The sequence below is a fragment of the Podarcis pityusensis genome, assembly GCF_964106645.2.
Source record: "Podarcis pityusensis genome assembly, chromosome: 14".
NCBI classification, from domain to species: domain Eukaryota; kingdom Metazoa; phylum Chordata; class Lepidosauria; order Squamata; family Lacertidae; genus Podarcis; species Podarcis pityusensis.
The window spans coordinates 34279532-34296787 of record NC_138039.1 but is presented as its reverse complement, the minus strand read 5'-3'; the positions used below and the strand labels follow the sequence as shown (position 1 = coordinate 34296787).

The window sequence follows — 17256 nt, the reverse complement described above, 5'->3', positions numbered from 1 at the left end:
GAAAGGAAAACTCACAAATCTGCCTGTGACCTAGCCAAAAGTACGTATATTTGGAGTTCTCCTCTGGGAACTCCAACAGGGAATCAAGTGAACTGTACAGTAACTTCCAAATAAGTGGGCATTAACTAACAGCGAATTCTTGACTGCATTCCAATAGAATTGTATGTTCCTGTCCAAGTAAACACCCAAGCAGCTCAGCACAATTAATGAGAAATCAGCAACTAACAAGGGGAATTAGGGCTGATTTGCTTCCCGCTTCACCTCCAAAACTGCTGCCAGATAAACATATGTATAAAGCTGTCCGAAGACTATTCCTCAAAATGTACCGATCCTTGGCAGCCACACTTGTACGTTGCCAAGGAACTAATCAGTGTGTCGGTGCACTGAGTTCATTTCTCATGCTCAAAATATTGGCTGGCAGAGACTGAGGGAAGAAGGGGCACTCTTGGGCTTCCAACTTCTGCTCAAACATTGGGAGGCAGAGGCTAGTTCAACCATAGCAGAATTTCACAGCTTGAGCAAACAGTGTGGTCTTCCGGAAGCAACCAGTAGGGTGGTGGTGTCAACCAGATCTCTTGTCACCAGCTTCTCTGCACTTTCTGAGGCGGGAGGGACAACACAGGCATGGTGAAAATGCATTGGGTTGACTCCACCAGTGTGTTTGTCCCAAGCTGCCCCCACCACTGTCTTGACCCTGTCCCTTTTGGGAAGCTGCAGTGCCACCAATGGTGGGTGGTCAAGTAAGCACCCCCATGCCGACCACTACTGATGACTTCAAAACCTGCCATTAGTTTACTCCTCCCTGTCTTTGGCCTTGTTTGAGAACTTGAGAAGCATGCTGGATCAGGCTAGTGGCCCTTCTAGTCCAGCTTCCTGTTGTCACAGTGGCTGACCAGATGCTTGTTGGAAACCGATAAGGAAGACTTGAGCACAAGAGCACTTTGCCCGCCTAGCAATTGGTGTTCAGTGGCATACTGCCTCTGACAGTGGAGGTGGAACATGGCTGTTGTGGCTAATAGTCAAGGTTGGCCTTCTCCTCCATGCATCTTTCTAACCCTCTTCTAAAGCCATCCAAGTTTATGGCCACCACAGCCTCCTTTTTTCTTTGCCTGTTACCTTTGGTCCTCCAGCTTCAGCTATCTGAAGGTCTCCTGTTCTCTTCTGTAATGCCTCTAATCATTCTATTTTGCCTCTGGGGATGCTTAAGGAATTTGATCTTCATGACTTCATATACAAAATTAGCAGATCCACATCTCTCAGTCTAATGTGTACATGAGAGCTTAAGCTATCCATTGGATTTTATGCTTCTCTGCCACGGGTATCTCCTTTCAGTGTTTTCCAGTTCATTTGCTATTATTTTCTGAGCTGTTTTTCTGTTTTCCTAAGCTCTTTTTATTACATTGTGTGCATCGCCTTGAGACATATGTGTGGAAGATGACTAATAAAAAATAATTTAAACATGTCCAATATGCCTTTTAAATGCATACTTTGGAGAAAATGTGCATTTAAAAGCACATGTTGAGAGAGAGAGAAATACAGTATACAGTTAAATAGATCTTAAACGTTATTTTGTGAGGAATCTTCTTTTTTCAAATTGCAGATTAATGTAGAAACAGAATGGAATACTGGGTTTAAAATGTGGAAGAATCATAGAGCTATATCCATTCCTAATTGGCTCCCTCTCAGGACAAAAATCTTTCCCAGAACATCTATGTGATCTTCTATGATATGTGATGCCACCTAGCTCTGTTCCTTTAGACCTCGGCTCAAAAACATGAATTTTCATTTGGCTTAAGCCCTTAATCTTTATTCCCAAGTGAAATGAACATTAAATGCTCATGTAGCTGCCTCTGATCATGTTCATTTCTAGTTACCCTCCTTCCTTTCCCACCCTTAGTCAATCAGAAGTTCCCGCCGCCCATGTCAAAATTAGATGGAAAACTCCTTGATGCAAGGATTGGCTGTTGGCTTTGAAAAACACCATATACAGAGGGTGGTGAACCTCTAGTTCTGGTTCTGGGGACTCTATTCACTAGCCCTGCTTTGAGTGTTTTGGCCTGCCTGGAACATGTCTTGAACCCTGATAATGCTTCTTGCTCGCCTGGATGGAGGGTAGAGAGGGATGCTTGAGTGTGAGAGGAACTAGTGTATTGCACAAGGTAAAATTTGCATTCAAAGCTCCGCCCACCATTGCCTCTGTCCCCGCCCACCACTGGCATGTCCAGCCTGGAAGGTTGTCCAGAAGAGAACGTGGTTCTCTGTCTGGAAAAGATTCTCCACTTCCGATATCCAGTGGTGGTGCATTCTTCACCATGGTTATAATAATATAATAATAATTTATTATTTATGCCCTGCCCATCTGGCTGGGCTTCCCCAGCCACTCTGGGCGGCTTCCAAAAAATATATATTAAAATACTGTAATACATCAAACATTAAAAGCTTCCCTAAACAGGGCTGCCTTCAGATGTCTTCTAAAAGTCTGGTAGTTGTTGTTCTCTTTGACATCTGGTGGGAGGGTGTTCCACAGGGAGGGTGCCACTACCAAGAAGGCCCTCTGCCTGGTTCCCTGTAACTTGGCTTCTCACAGTGAGGGAGGTTGAAAAAATTCAATCATAGCAAATAGTCACATAACCATTCTGGTCACTTTGCTTCTGCCCACCCTCCACAACCACAAAATACAGCTGCAAATCCCAAGTTCGCTTTATAGATTGAGTTGTATGGTGCTATCTATGCGCACAGCATTTTACAAAGTACAAGAGGACAGATCCCGAGGTACCTACAAATGTTATTTTCATATCCTCGGTTCACTTTCCTCTCTGTCACAACTTGCCCTTAATCAAGATGCCCCCTTGGCTCTGGGCAATATCCACTCAACCTTTCAGTAAAGAGAGGGCAGTGCACTTTGAGCTTATGCCTGTCTTTTCCAAGACAGCCTCTGTTGTTTCGCTTCACAGAGGAACAGGAACTGCTGAAGCACCAATAAACAGCGTTTGAGGATAAGCAGGAGTGCTGATCGCTTATTCCTGCCATAAATTACCTTGTAACCCCAACGCTAAGTATTGCTTGCATCCGAAGGCCCACCAGTGCCTCGCTGCTCACAATATTAGAAGGCCATCCAGCAAGATTTGACACTTCTTTGAAAGATTGCCACCAGCGAGTTTATTCACTGACGACTGTGCATCGCATAATGTTAGAAATGGCTGAAAAATCCGCCCCAACTGATCCAAGGTGGGGAGTACATTTCTGACGGGGAATAAGAAGCCATTTGGCATGCATCCCAAAAAAGGTCAATTGGGGCATGGGTGAACCTCCATCTAAATAGCCCAGGGGCTGATGCCAGTGAAATAAATAGCACCATGTATCTTGTTACTACATGCTAGCAGGCTTAGTAAATAGCTCTTGTCTCGGTGATTGACAGGGCTGGCTCTTGCAGTGACCTTGGCTTAACCGGGAGATGGCTGGCCACCTTCATGGGATGGGATCTATAGACATCTCTCAGGAGGGTGAGCAGTGCATTCCATATTCTTGGAACCTAACCAAATAGCAAGGACCATACATGCCTTTTTGAGGGAAAGCTGTCTGCTCCTTCCTTCCAGCCAGAGGAGAGATTTCTGAGTGAGTGCAAGAACTAAAGGGTGGCTGCATTTGTCCGGAGTAAGGGGTAAATGGGTATATGAGGATTGGGGATGGGGGAATACGTCAATTTCAGTTTCTCATGTTTCCAGTCTTAAAGTTCAGCAACCCATATCAGTTTGCAATTAAACTACAAAGTCCTCGTGAAAATTCAACAGTGTTTTAGAGCTAATTCTCTAATAATAATAATAATAATAATAATAATAATGATGTTTCCCTTAATAATCCTGAGCTGGTAAATAGCATTAGTCAGGAGTTTTAAGATTTTTTTCAAAGAAAAAATACACCGAGATCGCTTGGTCTATTTTATGGGATGTGAGTAAGGCATGTACACGTAGGTCCCATAGAACCATAGAGCTGGAAGGGACCACAAGGAGCATCTAGTCCAACCCCCTGCAATGGAGGAATTACAGCCGAAGTCCCTGACATACAGCGCTCCAGCCTGTTTTAAAACCTCCAAGGAAGGCAAGTCTACCACCACTATCCTCACGCTTGCTATCCGAAAATTCACTTATCGGCATGTAAAAGACAATGCCCAAACCTCACAGATTCAGATATCTAATCAACTGCCTTCCTTATTTCCTTGTTTGTTTACTGGTTGGTGGCAGCCATTTTTAGGCAGAAACCACGGAGAGTGTGATTAGACGAATCAGAGAGCAGGAGAGATTGGATAAGCCGTTTTTTCCCCTTTTGTTTCTCTTTTTCTGATTGGCTGCAGCCATTTCAGGAGGAAACCATGGAGAGAGGGAGGAAAGAGATTGGACAAATTCCACATTAGAAACATTTGCATAGGAAATAATGAAACTGTGGACTCGTTATGCGAATGCTCACCTAACAAATGATTTCCAGGGAAAGCATCGTAATTGTTAAGTGGGACCTTCATGTAAAAAAGGTATAATTATTTTAAAAGTGTCAGAAATACAGAAAAAGAATATTCAGCAAGAAACTCAGCTGAAAACTAAAATTAGCACTTAGCTTTTTCCACTGAAATATGTGGAATTTTATGGCCACAATCCGAAGCACCCTAAACACATTTACTTGAAAGTAAACCTCATTGAACACAGTGGGACTTGGATCTGAGTAAGCATGTAGAGGGTTGCACTGCACAGTGTCTACATTTGACTGAATATTTTTAATGGAATTTACTTCCAAGTAAGTGGGTTTGGGATTAAGGTACTTGTCTGTGAAGTTATCACGCAAAGATTGCTCTGAGCATTCCCAGGATAATGGCTGCAAACTTTTGCATTAATGAAGCTCTCAACGGAATGAATTTTCCAGCAGCGTCAAACCTGCTGTTTGGAAGGCCCCAAACCAGCCAGCCATGCTCTGTAATCTCCTAGCCACACTGGTGCATGTCAGATTCCCATTATATATCTGCTTCTCTGGAGCCATAAAGTGCCTCTATGGCTAAACGCTATTCTAATCACAGGCAGCAATCCAGCAGGAAGGACAGAGGGAGGGCAAACAGGATTTGCTTACTCAGTTAAGTGTAGCAGGGACCCATCAATCATGTCTTCAGTAGCTGCAACTGTCTGAGGCCAAGCACTTCAAGAGCCAATGAATTTCCAGGCCCACCGCTTTGCAAAAGCACGCGCATGCACGTACGCCGTGACCCCAGCTCTTAAGAGGCACAGCACATAAATCAAAGAGGAATTTTCCTTAGGATGCTTTGAATGTCTAGGACACACGTGGGTATCATTCATTGAACTGCTCGTTGCCTTCAGCTTTGAATACTAAATGTCTACATCCCCGAGTCTTGTCCGCTGAAAAATACATGGCCAGATATTTAAAAGGAAGGAAGTTGTATGATCAGATGGTTGTTCAGCTCTCAAATAAAGCAGGGTGGATTGTGGCCCAAAACTGTAATATTATAGATTTGGAATAACTAGAGAGAGCAAAATGTTACCAGAAGGATGACAGTGTTACATGTGTTGTGGCAAAAACCAGGAAGGAGTTTCGTGGAATTCAACTAAGGGTAGAATTCAACATCACACTCTTCCAATTGCTCCATCTGCAGATGCATTCCAGTCTGCCAGACAGAACAATCCGCTGCACTGTTTGGGGGATTCTCCTGACGCTCCCCAGAGCGAATTTGGGGTTGGGGGCAGGGAGGGGGAGGAGGAAAGCCGAAATGCGCAAGCAGAAAAGTCCTCGTGCTTTTCCTTTCACTGACAGGGCTGGCTAGGTTTAATCCCACCCTAGCACATTTATTATGGGATAAGTTTTCACAGACCAGAGTGCACTCCATCAGGTGCATGGAACATAATCCTAAATTGGCAGGAATAGATACGTTAGAGGTGATGTGAGTTGAGCAGCTAATTTGCAAAGCAACTAGTCATTGTGCACATTCACCATGCATTTAATCAGTTCATATCATAAAGATGGAATTAGGCGTATTTCCTGCTCAGTAAGCAATGGGTTGTATTCTGTGCTAGTCCTGCTCAGAATTGACCCTTTGAAATTAACGGACATGAATAACTTGGGTCCCTTCATGTCAATTGACCTCAAAGAATCCTTGAAGCTGACTTTTTTAAAGGATTTTGAGTGTTGTTAGGAGACCCCTATTCCGATCACAGACCTACAATTTCCAGAGTTTCTTGTAGAGGGGGACTGTTAAACAACTTTGGGAATTGTAACTCGGGGGTGGGGGATAGGGGTCTCCTAACAGCTCTCAGTGCCCTTAATAAAGTACACTTCCCAAGATTCTTTTAAGTGTTTAAAGTGGCATCATAGTGCTTTAAATGTATCATGTGAATGTGGCCTTAATTGGATATAGCACTCCATATCACTCTATACCGGGGTAGTCAACCTTTTTATACCTACCGCCCACTAATACATCTTTCTTGATGGTAAAATTTCCTTACCGCCCACCAGTGCTCGATAGAAGGAGGATTCAGCTTGTGACGTAGAACCCCCTACCACCCACCTAGAATCCTGAAATGCCCACTAGTAGGCGGTAGGGACCAGGTTGACAACCCCTGCTCTAGAAAGTGGTACCTCTATTTAAGAACGGTCTTGTTTACGAACTACGTATTCGGTATACGAACTCTGCAAAACTGGAAGTAGTGTTCCGGTTAGCGAACTTTACCTCAGTCTATGAATGGAAGCCGAACGGTGGAAGGACACTGGCATTGGGAGGCCTCGTTAGGGAAAGCACGCTCAGTTTAAGAACAGCTTTGGTTTAAGAACGGACTTCCAGAACGGATTAAGTTTGTAAACTGAGGTACCACTGTACAGTGGTACTTCTGGTTGTGAATGGGATCCGTTCTGGAGGCCCGTTCGCAACATGAGCAGAACGCAACCCACGTTTGCGCATGCGCGGGTCACAATTTGCCGCTTCTGTGCATGCACGTGACGTCATTTTGTGCATCTGCGCATGCGTGAGCGGTGAAACCCGGAAGTAACCCTTTCTGGCACTTCCAGGTCGCTGCAGGATGCAACCTGAAAACATGCAACCTGAAGCAAATGTAACATGAGGTATGACTGTACAGTGGTACCTCGGGTTAAGTACTTAATTCGTTCCAGGGGTCCGTACTTAACCTGAAACTGTTCTTAACCTGAAGCACCACTTTAGTCGCCAGAGCACAATTTCTGTTCTCATCCTGAAGCAAAGTTCTTAACCTGAAACACTATTTCTGGGTTAGCGGAGTGTGTAACTTGAAGCATATGTAACCTGAAGTGTATGTAACCCGAGGTACCACTGTATGTGTATGTAGGAATGTAATGTTCCCTGAGGATGAGCATGCAAGGCTTAGCTGCATGGTAGATGGTCCCAGCTACTGCAATCTGCACACATTCAAAAGCCACATGAATGAGGTTTGCGTTACACACCATTGGAGGGGTGTGTATGGAAGTAATCTTTGGTGGAGAAAATTTGATCAAACGTTTTGAGAAACAAATCACTACATTTGAAGGAAACAGAGAATTGACAGGAATCTGATCTTTTTACATTAAGCTCATGAATCTGCAGATAAGATACATTGATCTACATGCAATGAGAATAAATACCAAACACCTTGTGTGCCAAATATGTTGGCTCAGTGGAAGAAAAGTGACCTAAGGGTTGTTTGTGGGGTTTTGTGGGGTTGGAGGGGGATTATGATGATTCAGAGAGAAAATAATACTGAGGAAAAGGCAACTCTGTAAAACTCTGGCAGCCTTTCTCTACACTTCTGGAACAATGAGGAAAAGGAGAAGATAGATGTGGAAATGATGTGCTCATTAATGCAAGTTATAATGTGAAGAACGATCTTACGACCGGAGATAAGTAATGGGAGTATCTTGAATTCTTACAAAGGTAATACATGAATTGAAAGCAGATACGATGACATTAATATGTGGCATTAAAATCTTTCATTATGATAAATGCTGTCTTGCGGAAGAAACTTTGAAAAATAAAGGTGAAGAACCAAACTCTATCTTATGTGAATGTTTGGCTCCAGGTGCTTCTTGGGCTCTTTCTACTCCCCCCCCCTCCTTTAATCTGTTCTTTGATAGGTTAACTTCCTTTGATGTTTCCTTATATGTATTTGCTGTGCTGCTGAGTGAATTGCAAGTTTCCTTTTGATGATATGGCTGCTGAGGATTGCAACTCAGTCTTGTCACTTTTATTATTTGTTTGTTAAAACATAAATAGCCCATACCTCCCCCACCTTAAAAATATGTTTTTGAAACAACAGAAACAAGTAGAACGCAATCAACAGGAACATAACAACTGCAGTACAACAAAGACTTCAAAATCAGCAGAGATAACCACTAAATACAGTAGTAGTGGAGGACCCCAAACTGGGGGTCAAATGCAGCACTCCAAGTCACTCTATCAAGCCCTCTAAACTCTCACCAGACCACACCTACAGTGGCCCTGTGTCACACCCTGAATGCTTTTGCCTGGCTGGAATGGGTCCTTGAACTCTGATCATGCCTCTTGCTTGCCTGGTAGGAGAGTAGAGAGGAGTGTTATCAGTTGGTAGAGCATGAGACTCTTGGGACTCAGCTACGTTAGTAAAGAAACAACGATTTGAATGCACTATAAACATGCAACACCAGATGGTGCCAGAGAGCAGGACATTTTTATACACAATTTTACATAGGGGTTTTTTTTAAAAAAATGTTATAACGATTTAATTTCTGACTTATTTATAGAGTTTTTTCTTGCATTGCAAGACGATGAATTAGATGATCCTTGTGGTACCTTCCACTGACACCAAGCAGGCGTTTTCATTGTACTCTTTTCAGAAGTGGCTAAAAACATATTTCTTTAGGAAAGTCTACCCAGATGTGTAGAATGTTGACATGCATTTTAACCTGGGTTTCCTTCCTTCCTTCCTTCCTTCCTTCCTCTCTCTCTTTCTTTCTTTCTTTCTTTTTTCTCTCTCTGTCTCTCTCTGTTTCTTTCTTTCTTTTTGGCTTATTATTGGTTTCTAGTTATTCTTTTAATGTTTTATATGACTGTTTTAAACTGTTTTTGTTCGTAATTTTATTTTATTCTTTTCTAAAGTACTCTGAGGTTTGTTTACAATCAAACAGTATATATATATATATATATATATATATATATATATATATATATTATTAATAAATAATGCTCCGCCCACATTTGCCTCTGATCCTGTCCACCAGTGGCACATGGCCCTTGGGAGGTTGTTCAGAAGGGAATGTGGCCCTTGTGCTGGAAAATGCAATGCAGAATCGCCATGAAATGAAGGTTCCACTGAAGAGCCATCTCTTTTCTATGTGGCTGAACAGGCATTGTCGAGAAAAAGAAAATGCATGGTGTTCACTCAGTTTGCTGCCCAGGTCCTGCTAACTGTTGGTGTCCCTCCTCTCCTGTCTTACGATGCTTCATCTTTAAACTGGGCTTGGGCCAGAGACCCCTTCAAAGAGAGGGCTCCTTCAAACTGGAGACTGACTTCTGTAAACTAGGCCACATGGCAAACCTAGAAGGCAGCAGGGTGCCCTGACAGCTTCCTGAGTGTGCTGGGTGCAGGTGAAACATTCATTTCATGGCGATTCTGCATTGCCTTTTCCAGCACTATGTGAAAGAAAAAGAGGACACAGCGTTGCATAAAATGCACATGTGCACTGTCCAGATTTCTCCCACCAACCCCAGCCAGTGTGGTTGTTTTGCCTACTTCAGCACAACCCTATGATACTGATGGGACTTGTAGTCCAAAACATCTGGAGTGCACCGGGTAGAGTAACACCTTTATTGGAACCAATGACTACGGTATTGTTTTTATTGTTGCTATACAAATTATTAGGGACGCGGGTGGCGCTGTGGGTTAAACCACAGAGCCTAGGACTTGCCGATCAGAGGGTTGGCAGTTCGAATCCCCGCAATGGGGTGAGCTCCCGTTCCTCAGTCCCTGCTCCTGCCAACCTAGCAGTTCAAAAGCACGTCAAAGTGCAAGTAGATAAATAGGTACCGCTTCAGCAGGAAGGTAAATGGCGTTTCCGTGCACTGCTCTGGTTCACCAGAAGCGACTTAGTCATGCTGGCCACATGACCCGGAAGCTGTACGCCGGCTCCCTTGGCCAGTAAAGCGAGATGAGCGCCGCATCCCCAGAGTCGGTCACGACTGGACCTAATGGTCAGGGGTCCCTTTACCTTTATACAAATTATTATTGTTGTAGCTATTACTATCATCATCATTATACAGCAATGCTATGTTCTTCTTGCATCCAGCCATCTTAGGGGCATCTCTATTATTGATATATTATCATCACCATCATTATCACAATTGTAATTTTGCAGTGCAATGTTCTTCTTGTGTTATTGTTATTATTGCTGTTATTATTGTTGCGATGATTCAGCAGCACTGTTATTATTCTTCAGGGGCGCTATGTTCTTCTTGCATCTGTCCATCTTCAGCACATCTTTTCCACAGTCGCCCATGTCTTGAGCTTTGATATTTCTCGGCGCGCCTCTCCTCTTGCTTCCTGCCACATCAAAGCAGCAAGAGAAGCAGAAGCAGGCGCAGCTCTGGGTCACGTGCACCTTCTCTTCTATAAGGCTCGCACGCCTTGTAAATCTCGCTCTGGGAACTGGCTGGGGACAGGACCAGAGCAAGACAGCTGTGTGGCTAATTTTAACTTCACACTGGAGAGTCACAGCAGCTTTCAGACTTGGCAAGGGAGAAAAAGGCACTAAAAATAAATAAATAACAGGGTCTCTCTGACCCTTGAGGTTTTAGTGGGAGATGCATCTGCAAGGCAGCTTACTGTGTTATCCATTCAGTATCCAATTCCTGCTCCTGTTTCCATGACATTTAGGGGACGGGCTGCAACGCAGCGGTAGAGTTCATGGCTTTGCATGCAAAAATTCCCAGTTACAATGCACTGTATCTCCAGACAGGACTGGGAAATGCTCCTGTCCGGAACCCTAGAGAGCAATGGCCAGTCTATGTAGACAAAATATAGGCAACATGATGTTTTCCAGATGTAGGCCAGATGTAGCTCCTTTCATCTGTTAAACGGTCTCCCTCGGGAGGTTGTGGACTGCCCTTCCTTGGAAGTTTATCAGCAGAGGTTGGATGGCCACCTGTCATGGATGCTTTAGCTGAGATTCCTGTATTGCAGGGGGTTGGACTGGATTAGCCTTGCAACTCTACACTTCTATGATTCTACCTCTGATGTTGACTGCAGCTTATGGGAGTTGGAGCATCTACCCCTGACGTAGAGACATATCTGAGCTTGGTGAGCTAATAGTCTGATTTCCTTTATGCATGTGGACATCAACGCCTTGGCTTAATTTGGGCTGGCACCTTAGCATAAGGGGAACATTTACCTCTGTTCACTCCCCAGCCTGTCACTTTGGTCTTAATACTTTTGCCACACACATACACATCCAGAGAAGGTATCCCAGAAAGTCCCCCCACTACCTTGTCGTTCTGGTGTGCTTCTTGGTGTAAGGTGTAATGACTTTGAAGAGCAGCTCCATGGCTCCATTCACTCCCAACATGGTTCCCACGGTAACTGTGCAAAGGAAGGAAATAGGCAGTCAGGCTAAAACTGGAGGGGGGGAATAGCATGGTTTTGGAATCACAGCCTAAGAAAGTGGGCTTCCGGGGTTGTTAACAAATTTCTGGCTCTCTCAGCAATCTTATTATTATTTTTTATTTGTTTATCCAATTTCTATCCTGCCCTCCCTCTCAAGGGAGCCCAGGGCGGCAAACTACATAGCAGTAAACAAGTAAACAGTTTTTAAAAAATAAAAACATTCAAACATATTTCAAAAATAAAAACCTCTTTTCAGACCGAGGAAATCTGTAAGGGAATGAGAGCAGTCTTAAAGGGTTGAAGCATTTATCCATCTGGCCCCACTATCCTGCCCCTTGACTTGCTAGTTTTCAAACTGTGGGTTCAGGAACAGGCCCAGAGTCAGCAGGTGGTACTCTCAGGTGGATGTTAGGGCCCTAGCAGAGCTTAGAACTGATGCCTGTCCTTGGGGCCCCATTATAATAATCCTTTTTCTTGTGCACTGATGAGCACCAGGCACTGGACCTGGAAAGCCATGGCCATTTTTATTTCCCACAATGCATTGCTCGGGGCAATGGAGGACACTAATGCGGTGGCTCCCAGTCTTCATTAGAGGACACTTTGCCCAAGGCTTCTTCAAATCTGGAATCAGCCCTTTTGGTGAAACCTGGGGAATTACTCAGTCAGGTGTTCTGTAACTTCCCTGAAAGAGTTTGCCCACTACAGGAAGATATTTCCCTGCTATGCTCAGCAACATGATAAAGTTGGGTGTATTGGGGTTTAGTCATATCTCAAAATGGCAGACTTGTGGCCAGCACTCTGTGTGAACTCTGTGTTCAGTCAGTGTAGAAAAAGGAATACCAACCTTTGGAAGCCAGTGGATTGGACACATTAGGAATTTTGAGGAAATGCTGTGCAAGCCAGTCCCAAAACAGCTCTTATGGAGGTGTTTAAGAGAGGTCAAGCCAGTACAAACAGGGGCCAAGCAGGAAGAACAAACACTTTTTAATCTGGTGATCCAATCAACATCAGGGCACACTATGCAATGGACTATCAATCGATTCTAATCACGATTCGTTTTTGCTCAGTAGCAACCCAGTGGAATAGGGACTAAAGCCTGCCCATAAGAACCAGACTCCAAGTGAAAGAAATCACTCAGTTTATTAATATACAAAGCTTAAGTGAAATGAAAATGAAATTATGAATTTTATAGAACTTATAGAGAAAATTGAATTTATAGGAATACAAAACAACATAAAACATGATTACATTTAGAGCGACTTAAATCAATTGGATATAATTTGCATATGAGCTATGAAGTAGCATTGACAAAGCAATCAAACTAAACGGAATATGCACTATTATGGATTAGATCACCAGATTAACAACAGTCTCCCACCCATTGTGGATTTTTGAGTGGAGATTTCTGCACAATATGAGGTACTGGTAGGCACACTTGCACCCAAGGCACCAACCTGACAAGCCCTGGTAGAACATACACCAGAGTCCTCTGCAACACATACTCTCATAGGTGGCCCATTTCTCAGCTTTGATAAACCATTTGCCCTCATGATTTCTCCCTTGCCATCTAAGATGATAAATTTGCAGGAATGTACCCAGTCACAAAACTTCACGTTCACACCATTTGTTGAAAGGGCCCTGATGTCGTAAATATTCCCACGATTGCAGAACAACACCACAGCCATTAACACAACACTGCAAACCCTACAAGTGTCCCTATTTTCCAGAGACAGTCCCAGATCTAGAGAAGCTGTCCCAGTTTCTGATTTGATCCCAGAATGCCCCTATTTCCATTGGAGAAAAGTTGGAGGCTATAAAGTTATGCAGCCCCTGAGCCAAAGAGCTAAGTAACTATAAAACCTTAGAAGACATCTGAAGGCAGCCCTGTACAGTGGTACCTCGGGTTACATACGCTTCAGGTTACAGACTCCGCTAACCAAGAAATATTACCTCGGGTTAAGAACTTTGCTTCAGGATGAGAACAGAAATCGTGCTCCGGCGGTATGGCAGCAGCAGGAGGCCCTATTAGCTAAAGTGGTGCTTCAGGTTAAGAACAATTTCAGGTTAAGAACAGACCTCCGGAATGAATTAAGTACTTAACCAGAGGTACCACTGTATAGGGATTTTTAAAAATGTTTACTGTTTTAATATATTTTTATTATATATTTTGGAAGCCACCCAGAGTAGCTGGGGCAACCCAGTTCTATGGGTGGGGTATAAATAAAACTGTTGCTGTTGTTGTTGTTGAATAGCAAGTCCCTATTTTCATCGGAGAAATGCTGGAGGTTATGACACTGGCCACACAGAGAGATTAGTGTTGCCAGCTTCTCAAGTGCTTGTACCATATTTTTTCTACCATGACAGCAGCAGCACTCACAACTGAGCTTGGCACACACTTTTGAGTTAGGCATCCCAAGTGGCTGCTGGCTCCTAAATCTGGCCTTGCACCTCAGCATTCCAGCTCCTCATTCTGCTGCATGTGGCAACCAGGCAAAGTGTGAGCAAGGACCCTGACACTGCAAGGCACATGGAGGGAGGCTGTGGATAAAGCACCCTGCAATCTAAATCCAGATGCCTTTCAAGTGCCATCTCTGTTACATTCACCTTTCAAATAATGCTTATCTCAGAAGGGCTGGAAGAACATGCTTGGCAGCCTTCCCAGGAAGGTCCATAGTGAGAAGCCAGTGGGGCTCCTGTAAACACATAGGAAACCCACGAGGCCAGCAGCCAGTAGCATTAAATCTTCAGGGGGAAGATCTGAAATGCTAAGCTTGTCGAGCCATGCCAAAGGCTGGTGGCCCAATTAGGATTCTCCAAAGGGGAAACAACCACTAGGTTAGAGGAGGTCAAGAAGGAGCAGCAAGAGCAGTTGGCAAAGACTGATGACGTCGGAAATTTGGGACAGAATCACCAGTCGTTCTGCCGGAGAGAATCATGTGCAGACCTCCCACTAAGCAGGGTGAAATCTTTCATAACAGTAAGATCTTGTGGACACCCAGAGAAGCTGAATGTTGGAAGATTCAAGGCATATAAAAGAAAGTCCTTCATCATGCAGGTCATAGTTAAACTATGGGACTTGGTCCCACAAGTGGCAGGCATGGCCACCAACTTGGATGCCTTTAAAAAAGGAGTGGGCAAATTCACGGAGGGGAAGGTTATCAATGGCTACTGGCCAAACTTCCACCTACATGGTTAGAGGTAAAAATGCTTCTGAATACCACTTGCTGGAAACTACAGGAGGGAGAAGGCTTGGGTCCTGCTTGTGGGGGTTCCACAGGCATCTGGTGAAAACAGGATGCTGGACTAGATAGGCCATTGGTGCCTCTTTTGTTCTTACATTCATAACTTCCTTCAAGTGGTGTCCATAGGGGAAGGTGGAATAGATAACAGCAGGAAGATGCAGCAAGACCTTTGGGTCTTGGGCTGGCATTGTCTGGATGATTCATTGACACGTCCTTTTGAGAACCCACTGATGAAGAGCCTGGGGATGGAAGGATTTGCTAACCTATGACCCACTAAGGTTGCTAGACTCCAACTCCCATCAGCCTCGGCCAGCATAGTTGATGACCAGGGGTGATGGGAACAGTAGTCCACCAATATCTGAAGGGCCACAGCTTAGCCATCTCTCTTTTAAAAGATGCCACATTCTACCAACCCAGGTCATAATTGTAGGTGATCACAATGGCACCACTAATTTGCCTGCCTATGATGGTCCAGAAGCTGAGAAGTGCTGGTGTGAGTAAGTTTGGGTTCTGAATTTTTAATACAGTGCTATTTAATACAGTGGTACTTTGGTTTTCGAACAGCTTAGTTCACGAACAACTTGGAACCCGAACACTGCAAAACCGGAAGTAGGTGTTCCAGTTTCTGAATGTTTTTTCAGAAGCTGAACGTGCTCTGTGTTGAGTCCCCCTGTGTTTCCCGTTGCGCTGCTAATTTGCACCCCCCCATTGTAATTCAAGCCTTCCATTTCTGATTGCAGTGTTCTAAGGTGATATTTGGAGCTTATATTTAATGCTTTTGTTTTTGCTATTTATTTTGCATTTTTTGTTTTGAGGCTTTTTCAGTTAATTTGTTTTTGTGACTGTGTGGATCCCAGTTCAGCTACTGATTGTTTGTTTGATTGTGTGACTGTGGAAATGGATAAAAGCCCCCCATCCAAACAATGACTATCATCAGTGCAGGGAAGAAAAACAATTTATCATCTACAATGCTGTTTTATTTATTTTATAGTACAGCACATTGATTACTGCTTTCATTTTATGGATCAGTGGTCTCGTTAGATAGTAAAATTCATGTTAAAATGCTGTTTTAGGGGTTGTATTTAAAAGTCTGGAACGGATTAATCTGTTTTGCATTACTTTCTATGGGAAAGTGCACCTTGGTTTTGGAACGCTTTGGTTTTGGAACAGACTTCCGAACGGATTAAGTTTGAGAACCAAGGTACCACTGTATTGTCACGATGTTCTGGATTGTGACTCCCATCATCCCAGATGGAACGGAAATCTTCAGTGGGGACCCAGAAGTTGCTAGAAGAAGCCCCCCACTAACCATCTCCTAAATGAAAGTTGCTTCTCAAAATTCTCCACTCTATTTGCAGGCAGTATAACTGAGCTGGGGGACCACTTTGACAGATAAAGGGAGAAAAGAGAAATTATCCAGTGATTTGGGGGGGGGGGGTAGGAGTAGGACTGTGGATCAGCATCATTCCATGGAATTATGGGAGGAAAGGGCTGTTAATGCACACAAGGAAGAAGGGGAAGTGATTGCATACTCACCACTAGAGGCATAAACATGCAGTGCCCAAAGGCAGTGGGTGAGATTCTGGTGGTGATTTAGATTTTTCCTTGCCAAGCTGAGTGTCGTATCAATCACCTCCAGTCTTTGTGCCTTCAGCCCAAATTTCTTATCTGAGAGACAGCAGGAGGAGGAGGAGGAAATGATTTTGATTATTTATTTTTTAACAAAAAAATTGAATGCTGCAGTCAAACCTCCTAACAATTTTCAAGAAATATCAAAATTATCTAGAAAAACATTTTTCAAACTTATTTTTTAAAAATTGAAACTAACAGGAAAAGAGATTAAAACACATCAACATCCATGTGTCCAGATAGACTTGCCTTAAAAAAAAAGTCTGACTCAAAGTAAGGTAGCTTCCTGGGTTCCTAGGTGCCCCAACCCCACACCCTGGTCTAAGCCTCAGTGAGGGAAACACAACTGAATACTACCTCTGTGGCTTTGACAGTTCAAAGTGCCTCAACTAGGGACCTCATATTTTTTGAGGTGACAGAAATATCTCACTCTGAGATGTGGAGTACAAGGTAAAAGCTAAAAGGTAAAGGACCTCTGGATGGTTAAGCGCAGTCAAAGGTGACTATGGGGTGTGGCGCTCATCTCACTTTCAGGCTGAGGGAGCCGGCGTTTGTCCACAGACATCTTCCCAGGTAATGTGGCCAGCATGACTAAGACGCTTCTGGCGAACCAGAGCAGCACACGGAAACGCACACTTCCCGCCACAGCAGTACCTATTTATCTACTTGCCCTGATGTTCTTTCGAACTGCTAGGTTGGCAGAAGCTGGGACAGAGCAATGGGAGCTCACTCCGTCATGGGGATTCAAACCGCCA

At 43.8% G+C, this 17256-nt stretch overlaps 1 protein-coding gene across 2 annotated transcripts in view; it reads right to left on the bottom strand.

The window, feature by feature from the left end:
• Positions 1–17256, bottom strand: part of AGBL1 (AGBL carboxypeptidase 1) — a 407461-nt gene that overhangs the window by 357604 nt on the left and 32601 nt on the right. For both annotated transcript variants that reach the window (XM_080980323.1, XM_080980324.1), the window contains exons 4-5: positions 16409–16540; positions 11513–11606 (exon numbers count right to left, since the gene is read on the bottom strand). In XM_080980323.1, coding sequence (XP_080836449.1) covers positions 11513–11606; positions 16409–16540 — 226 coding nt within the window. The remainder of the gene's footprint in view (positions 1–11512; positions 11607–16408; positions 16541–17256) is intronic.